At 32.0% G+C, this 15,876-nt stretch overlaps 3 protein-coding genes across 3 annotated transcripts in view; 1 reads left to right on the forward strand and 2 right to left on the reverse strand.

Moving 5' to 3' along the window:
* The window catches only part of LOC140436670 (probable multidrug resistance-associated protein lethal(2)03659), a 28,975-nt gene extending 25,216 nt beyond the window's left edge, over nt 1–3,759 (reverse strand). Inside the window, exons 1-2 of the mRNA XM_072525705.1 lie at nt 3,500–3,759; nt 1,814–2,044 (exon numbers count right to left, since the gene is read on the reverse strand). Coding sequence (XP_072381806.1) covers nt 1,814–2,044; nt 3,500–3,576 — 308 coding nt within the window. The 5' untranslated portion in view covers nt 3,577–3,759. The remainder of the gene's footprint in view (nt 1–1,813; nt 2,045–3,499) is intronic.
* A 6,612-nt stretch (nt 3,760–10,371) lies between these two features.
* On the reverse strand, nt 10,372–11,072 carry Mpp6 (M-phase phosphoprotein 6). Its single transcript, XM_072520789.1, has one exon. It carries the CDS (start codon nt 10,961–10,963, stop codon nt 10,529–10,531), a length of 435 nt encoding a protein of 144 aa, XP_072376890.1. The 5' UTR covers nt 10,964–11,072; the 3' UTR covers nt 10,372–10,528.
* A 45-nt stretch (nt 11,073–11,117) lies between these two features.
* Nucleotides 11,118–11,951, forward strand: LOC140432719 (UPF0598 protein CG30010). The gene is made up of 2 exons (XM_072520788.1): nt 11,118–11,365; nt 11,412–11,951. The coding sequence occupies exons 1-2, from the start codon at nt 11,219–11,221 to the stop codon at nt 11,901–11,903; spliced, it is 639 nt and encodes a 212-aa protein (XP_072376889.1). The 5' UTR covers nt 11,118–11,218; the 3' UTR covers nt 11,904–11,951.
* Nucleotides 11,952–15,876: the final 3,925 nt, after the last annotated feature.

Here is a 15,876-nt window from a genome sequence, read left to right on the forward strand (position 1 = left end):
CATTAGAATAACCAGTGCAGTTTAAACTTTTTCTGATATTCTACCACTACCACTTAAGCTTTAGCAAAAGATTTCAGTTAGTCGGTTACCCAAAACTCACTTTTTAATTAAGAAAATCATCTGTCAAACTAAAGAAGCTATCTCCAACTTACGTTCTGATGATTGTGAATTAAGCAGAAAAGACAACGACAGGGTTCTTAGAAACTCAAAGCATCCTATTCCAAACATTAGACAATCAAACTCAAATCTAATCATTCTTTTTGTCGATAAATGGAACCCACGGTCCTTTTAAATACTTTTTATATTCATAAACTGGTAAATCTCATCATTTTTCACGACTTTTAACCAATTCCTAATAATCCGTGAACTTACCTGGAGAAAACAACCAGAGCGATTATCAATAAAACGCTCCTTTCAAAGCAAACTTTTATTCCCCGTAAAAAGTCTTTTAGAATACCTGGAATATACAGTCTATCTAAAATTCATAAAGTCGATATTCCACTGCATCACGCCCATTATCAGTGCATATTAGTATCCCATAACATTCCTTAAACAATATCCTATCTAATCCATAGACATATTAGTAAGCTTTGACTTCATTTTAGTTTTCAAAAACATTGATATAATATGTATATTCAGGGATTCTACAGTATTCACTGCCTTCCCTCGCTCAACTGTTTCCATCTCTCTCTGTTTTCCCATTCTCCATCGTTTAGGCCTCTCTTACTCATGGCGTCGTCTACTTCGTTCCAGGATTTTCGGGGTCGTCCTCTTTTCCTCCTTCCTATGGGGCTCCATTCGGTTATTCTCTTTATCCATCTGCTGTCGCTAGTTCTTCTTACATGTCCATACCATTTTAGTCTTTTTTGTTCTATATATGTTAATATGTCTGTTTCTATTGATGTTCTTTGCTTTATTTCGTTATTACTTCTCCTATCCATTCTTGTTACTCTGCAGCATCTTCGCAGGCATTCCATCCCTGTTGCTACTATCTTACTGCTGTTTTTCTTGTTTATGATCCAATTTTCAGCCCCATATGTCATAATACTTCACACTAATGTTTTATAAATCTGTGTTTTTGTCTTCATATTTAGGTGTCTATCCCACCATACTGAGTTAAGTTGTCGGATTGCTGTTCTTGTTTGTCCTAATCTTTGTGTAATTTCTTCCTCTGTTGTTGCCTTTCTCGTGATTATAAACCCCAAATATTTGAATTTATCCTTTCCATTGATTGTTACGTTGTCATCAATCTGTAGATCTTCTATGTCTTCTTCACTGGTAGATAGTTACTCTGTTTTCGCGAGGTTAATATCTAGGCCAGCCTTGGAATGTTCTTCTTGTAGTTTCTTCATCATATAGCTGAGGTCGTCTTGGTCTTGTGCAATCACTACTTGATCGTCTGCAAAGCTTAACGTATATAGGTATTCCAGTACTCCCATGCGTTCGCATTTTCTTTTCCATATAGTCAAGGCTTTCTCTAAGTATATTTTGAATAGGGTTGGAGATGTGGAACAACCCTGCAGGATCCCTTTTGTTGTGGTGAAGTCTCCTATGATTCTTGTTCATTCATATTCATATAAACGTATACATTCATATAAACGAAACCTAAATATTCTGGAAACTGAACACAATATCCATCAAGATGACTTATTTCTCATTAAACCTTGCATGTCCCTGCTCACCAATAAATCGATCTAATACATCAGTGTGTTCTAGTCTAAGTACCAGATCCATTTAGAATTTTAAACTACTACAATAACCTTTTTGTTTTCTGGTCAGGGCCAATATATTCGAACAAACATTTATTTCTTACCTTCTGAAAGTCCTCCAAGTTAGATCAATACATCCTATAAAAATATACTTCCATCCCCACCGTTTCCACATAAGCCGAGCCATGGAAGGTCTGGCTCTTTTGCTTTCCTCCGCCCATTGTTCTTCCAGAAGATCTCCAGATGTTTTAGATTTCAAGTTCTTGAGAACATCGTAGACATTAGACTCCTCCAAGTCGTTTTTTAGTGCTTGACGGAATAAACTTCCAGTGTATCTAAAAGAATGGATAAAAAATAAGGATTAAAAAGTTAAATCTTTGTCTTCATATCGAAAATTATAAAAAGGCATTGGAAAAAAATTTATAATTTTTATTCCATACCTAAATAAAAGTTGTAACATAAACATAGGCGTTATAAGTGAAACACAAAATGAAACTTCGACTAATTGAAAATTTGGGCGATTACACCAATGATAGAGTACAAGTATTTCAGTTTTTTTTTTATTTTTAGCCATATTTTGATGATTTTTTTAGCACACTATGTAAAAATTTGTTGAACAATGCAGCGATCATCACACCATCAGTCTAATGAGCCATGAATTGAAAAATTTCTTAACAATACTACACTCGAGAATTCAAAATAAAATGGAAGAATAATTAGGCGAAAGACACTTTAATTTCAGAAGTAACTTTGGCACCAAAAAAAGATTATTCAGTTTGCAGCTTATGGTTCAAAGATGTAAGGATGTAGGACAACTGGTCTTCATACGGTCTATTAGCTAGAGCATCTGTATTTAATAGCAAAATAATGATATTAAATAAAAATATTAAATTACAACTAAATTTCAGATTAATACAATGTTTTATATTCTCAACATTGCTGTAAGAAGTGGAGACCTGAACTCTTCATACAGACTAAACGAGACACTTATGAAAAAAATGGAAACCTTTAAGATGTAGCACTATCGAAGAATATTACGAATAAGTTGGGTAAACCGAATAAAAATGAAGTAATATTATTCTGAATATAAAAGATAGAAAGAAACAAAAATAACGTAAAACAGTTAGGATGCGAAATCTGAAATATTTCGGCTAGCTTATATCCAGAGAAGTTTAACCTTAGACATCTCTTAATATAGAGCAATTTCGTCAGAAGAAGGGGACCAGTTCAAAGAAGAACATCCTAGCCTAGCTTTAAAATCTCCGAAACTAGCCAACGTTCGATAACCGAAGACGGTACTAAAAAAAAGGAGAATAAGACACGAAAGTGAATAAATAAGTATTCTTGATATCTATCAGAAATTGCGGAAACCATACATTAATCGGTAAAAAGTACAAGTAGGATTACAATTACAAAGCAGACAAAAGAATTGGCTTTTCTACTAGCCCGATTGAACAATAGTGATTATGACACACACATCGCAAATATTAAGAATTTTGGCAAATATGTCAATTGGAATTATCCTTCATAAAAAATTTAATATGACAACTAACACTAATAGCAATGAGCTTATTATACGCTTATCATCCAAGATCCAGGATTTACAAAACAGTAACCAAGAGACGTAGATAAGCCAAAACCAAGATACCGATGAACCGGTTCTGATCAGCAGCAGCTCCAACGAATTTATCAGTTTAACTTAGATAATACTCCTTTGTATGTATAGAGCAGATTACAAACAGGTGTCATTAAAAAAAATAGTCCAACGATATGGTAGTACATGTACTTACGCGAAACTCAGAAGAGAAAAAATATTAGCAGTTTCTCTGGGATTTCTTTGTCTTCGAATTTTATCACCGGTATCCATCTTTAGAAACACGTCAAATGTTATCGTCCACAGACAAGAAGTATATTATATTATAACTCGCTTTATCTTATCAACAAATGAATTGAATTCTTATATTGTTTGTAAGATGTTAAATATTTGACGCATTTATTCTTTAGACCATAAAATAAAAAAGTAAATACGGACAAAACTATACAATACTGTTATTCGGCTTCTGGATTTTGTTAAACGAAGTTGAAGCGTTTACAACAAATGTATTTTATTGTAGGTAGGATAAATTTTCCTGCAATAAAAATATTCTCAATTATTCATTTATTTACTTACTATTGGATTCGTGTGAAAGTCGAAGAAGCACCAATATTATACAATGTTTATTAAGTCAATACGAATGAAATACGCAACTGGTGTCACGTCTTCTAGAAATTCAATGCATAAAGTTTTTCCTGTTGTTTTTCTATCATTAGATTTGCTTAACTGCTTGCTCTTCTTCGATTCCTTGTTTTATTTTCTTCTCTTGACTGTTGGTTTGAAAATTCTTATGGTTTAATTTTTATTTCATGTATGAACTACATTGCTCTCAAATCTTACAGTTTAAGTTAAAACAAATTCAAATAAAAATAAAATACAGCACAGTGAAAGATTAAAACATTCAAATAGATGTAATTCTATATAAAAATTAAATTAAAATAATAAAAATTTTTAAGTAAAATTTCGTTTAAGGAGTTACATAGGTCTTAAAGAAACAAAAAACTGTTTCAAATAATTGTAGTTTAAAAAACAAAAATATATGTCATTTAAAATTTATACACAGAAAATTTTAGCATTTACATAAGTTGTAAAAATATTTTCAGCTAAAAATATTGAAAATTGTAAAATTTTTCCTGCAGCTTTATTCGTCCAGCCTTTTTTTGCGGTAGGCAGAATATTTCGGAGCAGGTTCATCTGAATTCAAAAATTCGATAATTTTTTTTATAGTTTATGACCTTAACTCGTGATAAAAAAAAATAAAGCCAAAAGTTTTGAAATAAGTTTGAATGAATGTTTGTCCCAAACTTTTAAACAATTTTCCGATTCCCATCGTCTTTAAAACATTTTTTTTTTCGTATAAAACAAGAACGAGTCCACCGCCCTTGGTTCAATCATCAAACAATATGAAAAACAAGATGAACTGTGCAAAATTTTAGCAAAATCAGTCAATTAGTTTACGAGAAATCTTGCCTATCGCACGGAAAAACAAAGAAAAACGGCTTTTAAACCGACCGTGCGGTATTGAAATCTCTATAACTCCGGTAATATTGCTCGAATTAACTTGAACATACTCTTGAAGTACTAGACTTTCATATGAAATAATTTTATATTTTTTGAAATTACAAGACCTATGTAACCCCTTATCCAGGGGTTGATATAAGCTATATTAGGTTTCTATATTAAAAATTATCCATTTCATTACTATTAAATTAATTATAAAGGCCAATAGACTCAGATTGGCAGTGCATGTGAAACGCAGTAACGACAATCGCCTTATAAACAATGTGTTCTGGGAAAGGCCAGAGGGAAGAAGGTCTGTAGGGCGGCCTAGAAAAAGGTGGAAAGATGCAGTCAAAGAAGATCTAAAGACGACGATTTATCAAGTTGCTGAACATAGGCATTTTCCTACCTATGCAGCAGTGTTATTATATAATTGTGTTTCAGTTTCGATAATTCTCCGAGCGAATTGGTTTTTATGTGGAATTAGCTAAAAAGTATATCTGGAATATTTTTTGCCTATATTCGTGTAAATTTTTTACTTTTTACCGCCTTTTTTCATATTATGTTCGTATATATACTCCTCTCATCCTTTGTTCTCAATTATTTTCTTCGTCTAATGTTGGTTTTAGATCTTGCCATGAATTTTTATCTGGAAGTCATTCCTTTCTTTTCCACTGTTTTTTCCTTGTGGTATTGACGTGGTATAAACGGCTAATAGTTTTGTTCCTAATTTAGGGATTTTCCAAAATCTCCCAGTTTATTGAATTAGGTACCTAAACATTTCTAATTTGATGCTCAGATTTGTAAATCATTTTTGTTTTGATATTCAAAGCGTAAACACTCGTTGTGCGTAACAAAAAGGAAGATTGTGATTTTATAATGCCTAAAACAACCAGTGCTTCAACTTGGATTAAACCTTATAAAGAGCTGTCTATGGATATGGGAAAAATCTACTGTTCAGTATGTGGCAAAATTGTAAGTATCTATTATTTTCTATTAAATATCTAATATTTCATACATACAGGGTGTTTCCAAATGACACTTACAACGTTTGACTGTAGATACTTCTCGAAAAATTGAACAAAACGATATAGTTAATGAGGGGTCAAACTTATTTACTTTTCGAGATACAGGGTGTTAAAATTAAAAAAAATTAAATTCTTTTAGTTAATAACAACAATAACTTTAAAAGCAATAAACGTATTTACTTGAAATTTAGTACTCGTAGGTTGTTTTTAAATGAAAAATAGCTTCCTTTAGTGAGAAAAAATTGTCCATGGTACAATACAATGGTGTGTATTTAGAAAAATTTTTCACCTTTACTTTTTTTATGAAGTCAGCTATTCTAAAACACAATTATTTTTATTGTAATTGAATTAACAAAAAAAAAACTTTTGTTGAATTTTAAAATAAGTTATATGATGTACTAATGGTTAGTAACAAAAACTAATTTGTGGATTAATACTGCATTTAAAACACTTAGCGAGTGTTTTTTTTCCAAACCAGTTATTTGATTAACCAAAAACACCTTGTATATTTTTATATTTTAAAGGTTGGGTTAAAATAAAGGTTTTTATTTTTATTTATAGATAGCATGTGAGAAGAAATTTCAGATAGACCAACATGTGAGAACTGCTTCACACATTGCAAAAAAAGGAAAAATAGGAGGAAAACATCAAACTTCAATGGCTAAATGTTTCCAATCTACTTCAAAAAAATTAGATGAGCAAGAAACTTTTAATGAAGACTTGTGTCGCGCATTAGTGTCTGCAAACATACCGCTTTCAAAATTAGCAAAAAATGTAAATTTTAGTTCGTTTCTAAAAAAATATTGCAAACTTAATGTTCCAAGTGATCGGTCTCTAAGAAGAAATAATGTGAACGGGCTATACTCGTCGGTGTTAATTAATATTAAGGAAGAAATTGCAGATAATTATTTTTACATATCTGTAGACGAAACCACTGATTCCTCAGGAAAGTATATTGCTCATTTATTGATTGGTGTTCTTAAAGAAGATACCTTACCAAAATCTCATCTTATTTTATGCCAGCAACTTGAGAAAACAAATGCTTTAACAATTTCGCGTTTTATACAAGAAACATTAGCAACTTTTTTTCTTCCGACAACTATTCCTTCTAATAAATTACTGCTTATTTTATCGGATGCTGCTTCTTATATGGTGAAAGCAGGACAAAATTTAAAAATATTTTTCCCAGATTTAATACATGTTACTTATGTAGCGCATGGATTAAACAGAGTTGCAGAGGAAATACGAAAAAAGTTTCCTCTTGTAAATACCATGATATCCAGTGTCAAAAAAGTATTTCTTAAATCTCCTATAAGAATTCAACTTTATAAAGAAATGCTACCTAACATTCCTCTTCCACCACAACCTATTTTAACGCGATGGGGAACATGGTTAGAAGCAGCTAATTTTTATGCAGATCATTTTGTTAAAATAAAGAACATAATTGATACGTTAACAGATGAAAGTTCCCAATCTCTTTTGGATTCTAAACAAACTTTTCAGAGTAACTTGCTTCAACAAGAACTTTCATTTATAAAATCAAATTTTAGTTTTGTTCAAAAAACAATTACTTAGTTAGAATCACCAAAACTGTCATTGTTCGAAAGTACAGCATTAATAAAAGAATTTGCGTCATGTTGTCGGAACGTTAGAGGTAATATTGGAAAAGATATTTTAAAAAAATTTGAAGCTACTATGGAAAAAAATAAAGGTTACCATATTCTTTCTGAAGTAGTCAGTGTTCTAGCTGGAAATATTTCGGAAACAATTAATTTAGAACCAAATGTTTTGGTTAGTTTGAAAAATGCTCCCGTTACATCAGTTGATGTTGAACGAAGTTTTTCCATATATAAATATATGTACTCAGACAGAAGCCACAAGTTTTTGTTAGAAAATTTTGAACACCACTTGGTCATTTATTGTTACCATAATTCTAAATAAGTTTATTCATACTTAAAAATGATGTAGTTACTTAAAATAAATGTAAATCTTAATGAATAGTAGGAAATGTTTAGTTATGTACACTTTTTTTTTTAAATAAAATTGTTACTATTTTACGATTTTTTTATTTATTTGTATGCATATTTTGTAAAATATTTGCATATTTTCGGGTAAACACGTGCATATTTATGCGCATATTTTCTACATTTTTATTTGCATATTTGCCGAAGTCTAGTTATTAGTATTGTGTATTATGGTATGTGTTATATATGAGTCCGGCAGCGGAATAAGAGACACTGTGGAAAAGACTAGGGGTCGATAGTGAGGTTAGGTGATGGAAGGCCGTGGCTACGGATCTATCCATAATGTATGTTTGTAACCACTGTATCTTTTAATAAATAGTTTTGTACAATAGTCGGTGCCTCATTAAATACATAACAGTATGGATTGATAAACTATAATTATAGTTAATTGGTCTTCAGCAAATAATTGTATAAAATAATATTCATGATTTGTCTATAAACAAACAGATAGGATCACTTTGAAAAGTAGTATCTCCGAAGACACATTGCCAGTTAAGCAAAAATTTAGTTAGTATCCTGGGGTACCTATACATTGGCAGGTACTGACGAAAATAGAATAAGTATCTTTTTGGATACATTACCCGGTATACGGACAAATACCTACTAATTGTATAGATACTTTGCCCATTAGAGGATTAACAGAAAAGGGATAAAAACATTTGGTATATTATGCTTGTAATGATTTAAATGTGGTGTATCTGGAATAGTATACGATTTTTTACCTTACGTAGGGGATGATACATTCAGAGATAGATATTTCGCTGATGACTAGGAATCTTTTGGTTTGGGAGCCAAGACGGTATTAGCTCTCTGCTAAACAATAAAAAACCCTGAATGTTGCATGGTTTATTTTGATAATTTTTTCTGCTCCCCTAGTTTAGTACACTACTTAAGACACGAAAAAGGAATTCTATCTCTTGGAACATTGAGAGCAGATCGTCTACAAGGTTGTGGTTTTCAAACAGATGCGGAATTAAATAAAAGGAAGAGGATCTTTTCAGCAGAAAGTGGATAACGAAAAAAGAACTTGCATTATAAAGTGGTTTGATAACAAGGCCGTTCATGTGTGCAGTTCGTATGTAAGTGCTTATCCTATGACTTCTATTAAAAGATTCTCTAAAGAAGCTAAAAAGAAAATTGAAATACCCCGTCCATTAATTATCAAGCATTACAATGCACATATGGGTGGCGTAGATTTGGCAGATATGTTAGTTGCGCTTTATCGAACACCTTTTAAAAGCCACAGGTAATACCTTTCAATTTTTTCCCAAATATTGGATATATGTGTCAATAACGCTTGGCTTTTATATCGCAGAGATAATAATTTACTCGAGGACAAAGAAAATGGTATGGTCTAAAGGAATTTAGATTCCCTTCTATTGAAAAATAGAAAAAGGAGATCCGACGGAATTAATACACTAAAAAAGAAGATTCGTACTCACGTCCAGAATATACCTGGAGAAGATGTTAGAAAAGATCTTTTTGGACACTTTCCAACTTTTACAACCAAAGGATGATGTCGAAACTGTGGCAAAGGACAAACAACTATGAGTTGTTCAAAATGTAGAGCGAGGTTATGTTCAGTGGAATCCCGTAATTGTTTTTATGATTTTCATAACTAAATTTTTTAATTTTTTAACAACTTATAATTATTACTTTTTACTTTTATTTTTTGAGTGTTCCAAGTTTTATTTGAAGTTTGGAATTTAAGCTGTAAAAATAAATGTTTGATCATCTTTGTAGTTTATTTATAATTTTTAAATGTAAATGATTGATATTAATTGATCCAATATTATGTTTATGGTTTAAACCCCTACTTTATGGTATCTGTCATCTGTTCATAATAATTGAAGTAAAACACAGTACCATAAAATGTAATGAAAACATTTAACAAATCTACAATTATTTTGCTTAAAGTCTTGAAAATGCTAAAGACCTTTAGCGAAACAATTGTAGATTTGTTTAATGTTTTTATTGTATTTTGTGAAAATTTGATAATTTTCATTTAATTCAATGACCCAATATTATTTAATATATTGGTCCAAACGACAAATATACATCTTTGCAATGTATCTTTATAGATAAGGAGGTGTTTTTCTAATAACCTGGCAATGTATCTATTGGTCATCAGTACTTGTTTTATAGGATTCCTGGCAATGCGTCTTGCTAGATACATTGTAATGTATGGTATGCCTAGTAGTGTATCTTAGGAGATACAATGTCAAAAAAATTAAAATAGAAACAAAAATGTAATTAACTCTGAAAATGCAGCCCTCTAAAGATAATATTCAGTAAGCAATAACATTTTTCTTACAGCGGTTATGTGCACGCCAAGTTAAGGGTTAAATCCTCTTATTATGAAATATGATAAAAATAGTCCTACAGGAATTATTTGGATTGTTTTAGCAATATCAAACAAATATTTTATACAGTATAATAAATACAGTTTATTTATTTGTTTTATGTACTTAGACATTTTTCAGCTTAGATAAATTTTGGAGTCAAAATCACAAATGTACATAAAAATTTTATTTATTTTTAATTTATTCTGGTGCTCTTCCAATCAACAACATCTTAAATAATAGCTCTCCAACAATCATTCTACATCTTATGTCCAAACGCACTAATAAAATATCAAATTCATTTTTCTTAAACACATCACTTTAATACAAATTAAATCAAATTTTCCTCTGTTGATGGTTTTGCAAACTTTTTCTTTTTCTTCTTGTCTTTATTAAATTTCTTTCCTATCGTTTTAACTAGAGTTGAATATCCCTTTGCCATATCAGCATCTGAAACATCTTTTTCCTTTTTCTGTTCCTGTTCTTCAAGTAGCTTTGTGTAGTTACTGGCCATTAACTTCTCAATATCAGGATTCTTTCCTCCAAATGATAATCTACCGTCAATTAGGTTCTTACAATTTACTATACTAGTCGACACAAATACAAGGTTTCCCGACTTTCTCATCTCATCTGTTATTTCATTGGAATACATACTTCTACCTTCTTCATCATCAATTTCTTTCTCGACCTTTTCTTTGGTTTTCTTCATGAATTTCATTTCAAGGATAGCTCGAGATAGTCTAACATCATTTTCGCTGCTTTCCATTTTCCTGCTTTATTGAAAATTTTCCAAAAAAAAGCTTTCAAAACTCAATTTTTTTCAAATGTGTTTATCAAAATATAACCTAAATTTCTAACCACGTTTCTTCTTCTATTCTACTAAATCAATGTCATAAAGGTACAGTGTAAAGCTATCTTCACATTTATTTATTTTTATAAAGTTTAAAACCTATAAGAAAATATTTTCAATTTTCATTGTTAAGGTTCAAAGGTTGATTTTCAAGAAAAGTAATTGTTCATAATGATCAAAACTATGAATAGATATTTAAAGTCCTTTTTGACCCTCGAAAATAAGCTGATAAACCTTAGACATATTTCTTACATACAAGGACAAAGCCCTGAACCGAAAGTGAGAGAATATTTTTATTACATAGACCATCAAGGAATGGTAAGAGACTTTTCAAAGACACATTAAAGAGTTACGATAATTTCAGTTGTTTTTAGATGATGCCCGAATGAAGAACTTTACGTCATGCTTCAAGGAAAAGAAATTTTTACGATTCTTTTTTAATCAGCTCAGAATAAACACCACTGCTCGTTATCAGGAATTTCCCTACATTTCACTTTGTGGTAAAGAGAGGAACTTCGTTAGATGTGATGACTATCCAATTGTATATACACATATTGTCCATAAAACAGATCCAGACGAAATACATTTGGGATATAATCATGCAGGAGATTTGTTAACAACAAAATTCCTCCCAGATAAAGTTATCATGTTACCTGAAACAGGGAGAGTTTACCATCCTTGTAGTGATAAGATAGGTGGAGTGGGACTAGTCGCTTCAAAATTGGCTATAGAATTTAGTAAATCATTTACATTTGAAAATGGAGATTTGAATCCTCCTACTCATTTTACATTTGAAAATATTACTTATGATTTAGATTCCTCATGGTATCAAAAGGCAAATAAAGTTGAAAGATAGTTAATAGTGTTGTAGTTTTATGCTTATGGTTAATAAAAATTATATTAATATTAGTAATTCATCATTTATTTACTGTACACTGTAATTAGTTTCATATCATTGTTGTACATAGTATGAGTATGATTACTGAAGCGTAGAATTGAAGAATAGACTGGTTTTTAGTCATGATTTGATAAACTTGATCGATATCCTATGTAAGTATCCATAGAAAAATTATTTCATACTCTCAAACAACAATTTACATCAATATTCTGAGATGGCTTTACAAAACATTTAAGGAACAGATAGGAAATAATATATAATTGGTTAAAAAAAATAACTAATAGTGGAAGACTTCTACACTGTGCTGTACAAAAAACATGCCACTCACAAATATGTAGTCCAAGAGTTTTCAATGAGTAAATTCAGTTATACATGGAAATTACATCATTATAAATTGCAATAACTTTAAGAGAAATGAAAAACAATAGTCCCAGATAAAGATGGCAAAGAGATTGCAAGTACCTATTAAAGGAGGAAAAATTATGCCTTCATATTACCATTCTAATAGATATTTGGAAATTGGAAAATACCAACGTCATATAGGTATTATAGTTTATTCGTCTTCCGGGTTTGGACCGTGTCATTTGTGAGTGACCCAAAAGTGGGTTCATCTCGACGTTTCGCTACAATTGTATGTAGCTTCTTCAGGAGAACAAAAAAGAAAAAAAAGACAGGAAGATGGGTAGTTAGCAACGGTAACTCAGTTACTCAACGCAACCAGAGGCGAATACTAACTACCAAGATGGGCATTTGGTCACAGTAACTCAACTACTCAACGCAGCCAGAGGTGAAAACCAAATGCCAGGACAGGGATTCACGTCCAACAGCTCAGAACACTAACGCGTCGAGAGGCAGGGAGTGAATCCTGCCTCTCGACGCGTTAGTGTTCTGAGCTGTTGGACGTGAATCCCTGTCCTGGCATTTGGTTTTCACCTCTGGCTGCGTTGAGTAGTTGAGTTACTGTGACCAAATGCCCATCTTGGTAGTTAGTATTCGCCTCTGGTTGCGTTGAGTAACTGAGTTACCGTTGCTAACTACCCATCTTCCTGTCTTTTTTTTCTTTTTTGTTCTCCTGAAGAAGCTACATACAATTGTAGCGAAACGTCGAGATGAACCCACTTTTGGGTCACTCACAAATGACACGGTCCAAACCCGGAAGACGAATAAACTATAATTCTGACTCTGGCCGTGGAAGCCTACGATTTCGTCATATAGGTATTTTAATGGGCAGTTAAGAAGTTATCAGGATCAAGAATACATTTATACACATCAAAAAAAGAGTGCTGCATAATTGTCTAAGTAACAGCCAATGTTGGACACATAAATTACAAGAGACCAAGGCTAAGTTTGTGCTGTAGCAACATAGAAAGAAATGGAGAGCTCCCATTGTATTTCAATATTTGTTTAAACTTATACAGAATTGGCATTTCTAGACCATAATAAATATCTTCTTAAAACATACTATCAGATCTACTCTTTGCATACTTATGTAATATAAATAGGTAATGTCTTCTTAATTGACATAATATAAGCTATCATTTAAAAGATGTTCTCTATCTAAAATCAGCTTCACTATTAATTAAAATTAATTAAAAAAAAGAACACACAAACTAAAATTTATCCTCCAAGAGTATTATTAAGATGATAACGCCCGGAGAGCAACATAATTCAGCCAGAGGGCCTCTGGCCCGAGGGATGGATATTGAGACGTTTCTACTTTTTATTTTACTACACCTTCAAAAAATATGTGCATATTTTTAGTAGGCTATGACAAAATAAAATATTTAAAATTATCTATGTCAGTTATTGATATTTTGACGTTTGTTGATTACATTATGTAGTTGTCAGTTGGATTTATATTTAGTTATGTATTTACCAGAAAATATTCGAGAAAATGCAATAAATACAACAGAAAATTTATTGCCGCTTCAATCCAGACCATTGCACTACAAAGAATTTTTTTAAGCACTTCTCTCTATTCGGATTGCCGAATATAGGTCTCTCCTAATTCTCGCCATTCATCTCTGTTGTTTGTAAGACGTTTCCACATTGGTCCTGCAGTTCTTTTAATATCGTCACTCCAGCGCATTTGTGTTTTTCCTCGTGGTCTTTTGGCTTCATATGGCCGCGAAATTCCAATTTCTTTATTCCATCGGCCATCCTTAAGACGTTCGTTATGTTCAGCCCATTTCCATTTTAGTTTAGCTGCATGTTCGACAGCATCTTATCGGTTTTATGGTCTTTGAGTGAGATACTCAGCATCTGTCGTTCCATAGCTCTGAGTTTTTCTGATCTTCTCCATGTTTATTTTAGTGAATGTCCAGGTTTGAGTTTCATATGTAAGTACAGGTAGGATATAGGAATTAAACACTTTGGTTCGCAGTCTTTGAGGTATATTTTTATTATTAAGTACGTATGAGAGTCTTCCGAATGCTGCCCATCCCATTTTTACACGTCTGTTTATTTCGGTAGTCTGATTTTCTTTGCTTACCTTGACATTTTGACCCAGATATTTATTGTGGCATAATAAAATTAATTTCTTTTACTAATTGGGATTTTACCATATGGAATGCGGGATTTTGGCTCTTCTTTTATTGGTATAAAATTTTTCATCTTACCTAATGTTGCACCCATCGAGATATATTCTTAAATAGTTTTGATTTGAAGTTTATTAAAATAAAAAAAAAACTTTCAATGAAGTAAATACATCTGATGTATATGGTACCTATATATTTATTAAAAAATTTAAATTATTCAAAAGGATTAAAAATTTCATAACGTTTTCGGTCCTATATCAGAACATCATTAGTGAAAACATCTGTAAAGTAGTTGAAACTACCCACATAGTATAATCTTTAGATTACGTGTTGAAAATATTAGATAAATTTTAAAAATGTGCTACGAGGTCATTGTTATAAGATTTCACTTTAACCAGCCAATTGCAGTTGTATGTGTCCTATCCATCTTATCTTCTTCTTATGGTGCCTATCCGTTACGGATGTTGGACACTAACATGGCTATTCTGACTTTGTTGACTGCTGCCCTGAAAAGTCCGGTAGTGGTTAAGTTAAACCATTTTCGCAGGTTATGCAGCCAGGATATTCTTCTTCGTCCTCATCGAGTTTCTAGATTCTAACTCGATGTTCGTCCTGAACCTCTTTTCTCATATACTTTACCTTGAAGTATGGTCCGAAGTAGGTTGTATCGTTGTTCATTACGCATTATATGGCCCAGGTATTATAGTTTGCGACGTTTTATGGTTATGACTAGTTCGCGCTCTTTACCCATTCTATGTAGTACTTCTTCGTTGGTAACTCTGTCTATCCAAGAAATCCTTAACATGCGTCTATAGCACCGCATCTCAAATGCTTCGAGTCTCTTCAGTGATGCTTCAGTTAAGGTCCATGACTCCACGCAATATAAAAGAACGGAGAATACGTAGCATTATAGTAAACGAACTTTTATTTCCAATTTTATATCGTGGCTGTTAAAGATTTTTTTTATTTTGACGAAAGCTGATCTTGCCTTCTCGATCCTTATCTTAATTTCCGTCGATTGGTCCCACTGTTCATTTAAGTTTGCACCCAGATAACAAAAGTTGGTGATTTGTGTTATAGGTTGTTGATTAACTAGTATTTGACCAGGTGGTATCCCATTTTTGCTTATAACCATGTATTTGGTTTTTTTGATGTTAAAATCAAGCCCAAACCTGCTACTTATTTCTGCCACCCTGGAGACAAGTGTCTGCAGATCTTTAAGACTGTCTGCAAAAATGACAGTATCATCAGCGTATCTTATGTTGTTCAATCGTTCTCCGTTTATAAGTATTCCCTCGTCTATGTCCGTTAGCGCTAGGTTCATAATGTGCTCTGAATATGCATTGAACAATAATGGGGACAGTATACATCCCTGTCGCACACCTCTTTTCCAT

Source organism: Diabrotica undecimpunctata, chromosome 1, assembly GCF_040954645.1.
Source record: "Diabrotica undecimpunctata isolate CICGRU chromosome 1, icDiaUnde3, whole genome shotgun sequence".
Classification (NCBI taxonomy): domain Eukaryota; kingdom Metazoa; phylum Arthropoda; class Insecta; order Coleoptera; family Chrysomelidae; genus Diabrotica; species Diabrotica undecimpunctata.

Excerpts from the sequence above, each read along its gene's own strand:
- Mpp6 (XM_072520789.1), bottom strand. The coding sequence starts at position 10,963 with ATGGAAAGCAGCGAAAATGATGTTAGACTATCTCGAGCTATCCTTGAA.
- LOC140432719 (XM_072520788.1), top strand. The coding sequence starts at position 11,219 with ATGATCAAAACTATGAATAGATATTTAAAGTCCTTTTTGACCCTCGAA. Across the intron at positions 11,366-11,411 it reads ACATAGACCATCAAGGAATG|TTGTTTTTAGATGATGCCCG; the intron begins GTAAGAGACTTT and ends CGATAATTTCAG.